Source organism: Armigeres subalbatus, chromosome 2, assembly GCF_024139115.2.
Source record: "Armigeres subalbatus isolate Guangzhou_Male chromosome 2, GZ_Asu_2, whole genome shotgun sequence".
NCBI classification, from domain to species: domain Eukaryota; kingdom Metazoa; phylum Arthropoda; class Insecta; order Diptera; family Culicidae; genus Armigeres; species Armigeres subalbatus.
In genome coordinates, this window is record NC_085140.1 from 221,958,730 (window position 1) to 221,966,035 (window position 7,306).

A 7,306-nucleotide genomic window follows, 5' to 3' on the forward strand; every position below is an offset into this window, starting at 1 on the left:
GTGACTTCATCCAGCTGTTTACACCGGAGGGTCACCTCGGTGCCCAGAGACCTCACTTCCACTCCCTCACCCAGGACCTCCTGGGCCAACCTCTTATAGGCGGTACCGCTCGCCTTTGCTCCACGCTTCAGCACCAAGATCAGTTCGCCTGCCTTGGTGCGTCTGACGCTTCGCACGTCCTCACCCAGTGTCGAAAGCTTTTCGGCACCTCGCATGGTCTTAAGAACGTCGGCGTACCTCTCTTTGTCGGTCTTGACCAACAAGGCTTCGCCTCTGTCCCTAAGTTTCCTTGCGGGGTGAGGACCCTCTCCCCTCTTCTTAGATCTGCTAACGAGCTGCCAGGGATTTTCGGTCCGCTGAGCAGTCGTCGCAGGTTGGCTACCATCACCCTTGGGTTTAGTAGCCTGGGCCGCACCGTTGCCCTTCCCTCGTGGTTTCGCCTGATTGGGTGCCCTCTCTTGACGATCGGGCGCCCTATCGGACTCGACCGTACCGCTGTCCGTAACAGTAAGGCGCCGCTTAACGTTACCGGACCGACCCTCTGACTGCTGCCGGGCGCGTTTGGAGCGCGCCGCAGTCCCTCCCTCGCCGACACTCGGGGTGGTACCAATCACCTCTTGCGTCGCAGCTCTTCCCTCCAAGGAAGGAGAAGGGTCCTGCCCCTTCTCGCTTCCAACCTCCCTCCTGGTGAGCGTGCCATGTTCGCGTTTTACCGCTTGAACCGACTGTCGAAGTACCAGAAGTTTCTGTTTCAGATCCTTGCTGATATTGTTTCGACCGCTCGTGAACTCGATGATCTCATCGAGCTGCTTGGCGACTAACCGGATACCGGTTAGAGGCTCGCCTGGTGTGTTGACTGCCTGAGCATCGCTCTGGCTGTCAACCCCTCCCGCTGGGGTAGTGCTAGTCCCGTGCAAACTAGCTACTGCCTCAACACCATTCTCCTCCCTACTTGCGAAGGGGTCTCCCGCTGCGTCTACGGCGCCCCTACCTCTGGAAACTGGAGTACTTGACATAGCTCATGGGTCCATCTTGCAGCTGCCATCGAATCCTACTGAAGTCGCCTCTATGATCTCATGGTTGTCTATGCTTGCGAGCAAGCAGGGAGGCCATGCGTGGGTTGACGCTTTCGTGTTCAGAGCCAGATCGGCGTTAGTCAGGGAGTTCATCTGAGCCTACTTCTGTCTGGTCACCAACCAGACAGCAGAATTGGACAGCGTGCACAAGGCCCGCCACGGTTTTATGGGACGGAAGGCAGCCTTGCCATTAGCCCACCCGCCATTTCGAGCCGCTTTCACCCGGCTCTACTAAGGAAGTAGAATGACTCGGCTGTCAGCCCTCGCAATACACAATATAACAATATACAAAACACACAACCTTTAACACGCCTGCCATAACCGTAATTGAGACTTAAATGGCAGCCTAAGTCTCAATGCGCTACCGCGCTCCCTCGTTTGTAGTCCATTTAGCCGCCTAGCCCTTCAACTGCCGTTGATACGCTATCGTTTCCAGCGAGCACCGCGCGGAGGCGAACTACGCTGCCCGCCAACGGAAACGGTTTTTTTTTTTTTTTTTTTTTTTTTACAAGGGGGAATGCATTTAAAACACTAACCCCGTACACGTGCATTGTTGTTGCCAAACTACTTTCGGACTCGCCCCTACCGGTAATACCGCCTAAACTCCCTTGGGCTCCACCATCGTTTCCCCCAGGAACTACCTCGCAGTACTACTTCTGGGGGGACGGCAGTACTAAGCGTACTCGCTCATTATCGCTCACACAGGCACTCGTCCCACGCGAGACTGACTTGGGTGCTCGCACACCATTCACTCCATTTGAGTCTTACTTGGATGCTCTCCCGGACGCTCCGCTGCCATGCCTCGAGGTGTCAATAGCGGTAACTGCCTGGGCCTACAGATATTACGCTACGACACTCCTGCCTCAGCACGAGCAGATCAATCACACCACTGCCGAAGCAGACCACACGCTACCCTGCCGAAGCAGGGACACTCCCCATGCACCACATGTGCACAACTGTAGGTGTGTGGGTACAACCCACTGCTACCCCTGCCGCCGAAGCAGCTTCTCCAAGACCATTCGCTCCATGTGACCCTTTTCGGGTGCTCACTCTAACACTCCACTGCCATGCCTCGAGGTGTCGAGAAGGTACCTCGACTCCTACCTCAGCATGTGCAGTCCATACTCAGACTTCTGTTGCGCTTCGAGGTGTCGATAGCGGTAACTGCCTGGGCCTACAGATACTACGCTACGACACTCCTACCTCAGCATGTGCACACCACTGCCGAAGCAGACCACACGCTACCCTGCCGAAGCAGGGACACTCCCCATGCACCACATGTGCACAACTGTAGGTATGTGGGTACAACCCACTGCTACCCTGCCGCCGAAGCAGCTTCTCCAAAGACCATTCGCTCCATGTGACCCTTTTCGGGTGCTCACTTAACACTCCACTGCAATGCCTCGAGGTGTCGATGGGATACCTCGACTCCTACCTCAGCATGTGCAGTCCATACTCAGACTTCTGCTGCGCTTCGAGGTGACAATAGCGGCGACACGCTATGACACTCCTGCCTCAGCACAACCAGATCACTCACTCCCTGCCGAAGCAGCTCACGCGCTACCCTACCGAAGTAGGGACACTCCCCAACTCACTCTAACACTCCACTGCCATGCCTCGAGGTAGGTGTTTATTCGATAATACCGTTTTGTAAAAGTGGAAAGAATCACTCCGGCTCAGTGGTGTGGCATCGGAGAGTGAAATTTTGAATTCTACATTTTTATTTTCTACAATTGAATCAATTAGGAGTAAAACAAGTGATAGAAAAATATTGAGTATTGTGAAAAATAAATGGGAGACTTTTTAAAAATTATCAACCATAAACCTACGACTTCCAAACAGTTTAAATCATTAGTTTTCTGTGCAGTGAGCCGGGAACCGGGTCCATAGGCCCAAGTAGTGATTTACCCTACATACACTCATAGCGAGTGTTGGAGAACTAAGATTCTGAACGAAATTATCGAAAAATAAGAACCCGAACGATAGTTTGGTATGGAAGTTTATTTATTTGGTTCTTATGATAGAAATAATTTTACTATAACTTGTATGCGAAAAGTCATTGGATACCAGGAGCCAGAACATTTGCATAGATTTATTAGGTTACACACTGAAGTTGAAAAAGAGAACGTTAAAATTATTTACATTAACAAAATCTCTCCCTATAAACTTTATCACGTAAATTTTGATCAAATACCGGACAGAGGATGATTTCAGTTTCTTTGATCCGTTTTTTAAATCGCTCTCGATCTCTGGCAGCCATTTCCCATTCTCCTTTGCGGGCTTGGCGGTATGCAAAGTCCCATGTTCTCATCACGTGTACTACCGGCTTCAGATTGAATTGTACCTGTGAACGTAAATGCGATTACAGTGATGCATTTTTTCATATTTTATTACAAAACTATTCTCACTTTGAGGGTGTTGCAGGGATAGGATTTTTAAACAAAACATTTACACGATTTAATTCGCGAAACGATTGTCTCAGTTACTAAAGTTAAACTCTTGCAAATGGTTCAACTCTAATTGATTTGCTTTAAGATATGTTTATTGAAAATTACAAAATACACTGGTAATAGGTAAGGCACTGCAATAAAATAACATTTGAAAAGCAATAATTAGGCGCTGATCCCTAGTAAGAAAAAGTTTGATCAGCTGGTTATCTCTTCCCTGGCCTGATCTAAAGATAGAAACCGTTGATCAATAAATCCGAAAAGTACTAACCTTTTTTTCCTCAAACCCCGAATCAGGTTGATGTGACAGGGTGTCTTCACTGTCTTCATCACAGCTATCTTCTTCATCCGTGCCCTCTTCTTCGGAATAATCTTCATCGTCATATGCGTGATCGGGCTGATGGGCGGAATCCTCTCCATCGCTCTCGTAACAAAATACGATACTGTCATCGCTACATTCCGATATCTGTCGACACCTCTGATGACACTCATGCCTCAGCACAAACAGATCACTCACTCCCTGCCGAAGCAGCTCACGCACTACCCTACCGAAGTAGGGACACTCCACATGCCAATTGTCACTCCCTGGGCTTGTGCTTTTGAAGCGGCACACAGTCGCTTTGATAGAGTCCGCTTACGGGCACTTCTGGTTGTTTGGGAGGGATTTTAGCAGAACCCACTGCTAAATCCCACCACGCCCCAGGCAGTTCTCCTGACTCGCAGACAGCTGGGGAGGGGTCCGTCAAGCCCTTGGACATGGGTACGGTTTTTTTTTTTTTTTTTTTTCCAGTAGGGTGGGAATCTGCATCCAGACACCGGTGGGCTACCGGCGAACGGGGTTTAGCTATTGCCGACCCGCTAAAACCACCCTGTTCACAGACCCTGAGTCTCCCCGGAACAGCTTTTTAGGCATTACTTCTGGAGGGGTCCGTGCTACTACGCACGCCCACATACTAGCTACCCACTAGCTTCAAATCACAACTAGCTACTCACTAGTTCCTCTACCTCATAACTAGCTACCCACTAGTTCCGCTACTACTTAACCAACTACCCGCTGGTACCTCACCCTCGAGACTAGCTACCCACTAGTCGGCGCTATCCGACTGCTGCTCGGCGCGCCAATTGCGCTGCAAGATGCTGGCAATCTGAGTGGTAGCGGCCGAGACCGCGTTCCACTTATCAACCTCTTGACACATCCTCTGGATAAGATTATCCGGAGTAGTGTCCCTCCCGCACACCTCTAGCATTCCGCTTCTAACATCGACGAAACGAGGACATATGAATAGTACGTGCTCGGCAGTTTCGTCGACCCCTGGGCAGTCCGGGCAGACGGGAGAGTCCGTATGCCCAAACCTATGTAGGTACCACCTAAAGCAGCCATGGCCTGACAGGAACTGTGTCAGATGGAAGTGAACTTCCCCATGTCTCCTATTAACCCATCTTGATACGCTAGGTATCAGCCGATGGGTCCACCTACCCTTAGAAGAGTTATCCCAGTCCCGTTGCCACTTGATAGTCGAAGTGACTCTAATGGCTTTACGGGCTCCTCTGGTTCCGCGCATGTCGAAACTCTCCTCGTCTTCCCGTATGACTAGTCCGATGGGTAACATACACGCAATCACACAAGCGGCATCCCGTGATACCGTGCGGTAGGCACTTATCACTCTGAGACACGCTAGCCTGTGTACACTCTCCAGCTTCTGCAGGTTACGTTCGACGCTAAGCGCCGAGGCCCAAGCTGGGCCGCCGTATCTAAGGATAGATACGGCAACCCCAGCTAATAACCTGCGTCTGCTGGAGCGCACCCCCGAGCTATTGGACATCATCCTGGATAATGCCGCAATAGCTGTCGAAGCTCTCCTGCAGGCGTAATCTACGTGACTGCCGAAGTTCAGTCTATCGTCGATCAACACCCCGAGGAGCTTCACCTCCCGCTTGGAAATGATCTCACAGTCGCCCACGCGAACCACTGCCTCCTGTACCGACTTACGGTTGTTAACAACAACCAACTCCGTTTTATGATGAGCTAGCCCCAGCTGCCTTGAGCTCATCCATTCCTCTACTATAGCGATCGCGTGGGCCGCCGTCAGTTCCACTTCAACAATCGACTCTCCGCAAACCTCCAGTGTTATGTCGTCAGAAAAGCCAACGATCTTAACACCTGGGGGGGAACTTCAGTCTTAAAACACTGTCGTACATAGTGCTCCATAGCACCGGGCCCAGGATAGATCCCTGAGGGACTCCTGCGGTGATAGAAGCACTACCCTCACCTTCATCGGTCTCGTATAAGAGTACGCGATTCTGGAAATAGCTTTCCAAAATGTTGTACAGGCCCACCGGAATGCCCAACCGGAGTAACGAGAGGGCGATGGCATCCCAGCTTGCGCTGTTGAATGCGTTCTTGACGTCGAGCGTCACTATCGCACAGAATCGAGTTCCCTCCGCTTGCGTTGTATCGCTACTTCCGCAGTTTTCACAACCGAGTTGATAGCATCCACCGTGGACCTACCCTTACGAAACCCAAACTGATTGCTTGACAGGCCGTTCGTACCTTCGGTGTACGGGGTAAGCCTGTTGAGGATAATCCTCTCAAGCAACTTCCCTGTGGTGTCCAGTAGGCAGATTGGTCTGTACGCCGATGGGTCACCTGGTGGTTTCCCGGGCTTCGGCAACAGCACCAGCTTCTGTCTCTTCCACCTATCGGGAAACTGCGCTCGTCCAGGCATCTCTGCATGGCTGTCCTGAACATGTCCGGGTTAGCCATGATCGCTGCCTTCAGAGCGAGGTTTGGAACTCCGTCGGGCCCCGGAGCTTTGTTCGTGTCAAGGGTTCGGGCCACCGCAAGCAACTCTTCGTTCGTCACCGCTGCCACTTCAGCCACTTCAGCACTCGCGTTCTGCGGTGCTGGTTGTGGCCAAGGGCTTGTGGCATGGGACGGGAAGAGAACCTCGATAATGCGATTCAACCTTTCCGGCGACCGTTCGGGAGGCGCCAGCCCCTCTGGTTTTCGCCATTACTATCCTGTAGGCATCGCCCCAGGGATTAGCATTGGCGTTCAGGCATAGGTTGTCAAAACACTTCCTCTTACTGCTACTGATGGCCTTGTTAAGGGCCAACTTCGCAGCTTTGAACGTCAAGCGGCGTTCATCCTCAACTGCTCAGAGCGAGCTCTCTGCATCCTTCGCCTAACCCTTAGGCAGGTTGACCGAAGGTCTGCGATTATTGCACTCCACCAGTATGCTGGAGGTCTACCGTTCCTCGGTGGTGCCCTCCTCTGCATACTGGCATCGCATGCACGTGACAGGACAGCTGTCAGTGCGTCCCCTGTAAGACTGTCGGTGTTACCCTCCAGTCCCAGCGCCGCGGTGAATACTTCGCTGTCGAAGCTTTGGGCCTTCCACCCACGGACCTGACGGGGATTTCTCAACCTCGACTGCTGCACACCACAGCTGATCACGTAGCGGATGGCTAGGTGGTCGCTGTGGGTGTAGCCTTCGTCGACCCTCCAGTTCAGTCCCCGGCTAGGCTGGGGCTACAGAACGTAACGTCAATGAACGATTCCACCCCGTTCCTACGGAACGTGCTGGTTGAGCCGTCATTGGCTAACACGACCTCCAACTTTGCTAGAGCCTCTAGCAAAGCTTGACCTCTCTGATTGGTGCAGCGGCTTCCACTCCACCGCCCAAGCATTGAAGTCCCCGCTATGACAACCGGCTTCCGACCTACAAGGTCGGACGATAGCCTATCGACCATCCGGGTGAATTGCTCTATTGGCCACCGTGG

General features: G+C 52.1%; 1 protein-coding gene across 1 annotated transcript; it reads right to left on the reverse strand.

Annotated features, from left to right (window-relative positions):
* Positions 1–3,059: 3,059 nt before the first annotated feature.
* Positions 3,060–5,349, reverse strand: LOC134209566 (uncharacterized). Its single transcript, XM_062685563.1, has 3 exons — positions 5,212–5,349; positions 3,795–4,001; positions 3,060–3,420 (listed from the first exon to the last, which is right to left on the reverse strand). The coding sequence occupies exons 1-3, from the start codon at positions 5,347–5,349 to the stop codon at positions 3,220–3,222; spliced, it is 546 nt and encodes a 181-aa protein (XP_062541547.1). The 3' UTR covers positions 3,060–3,219.
* Between the last annotated feature and the right edge of the window lie 1,957 nt (positions 5,350–7,306).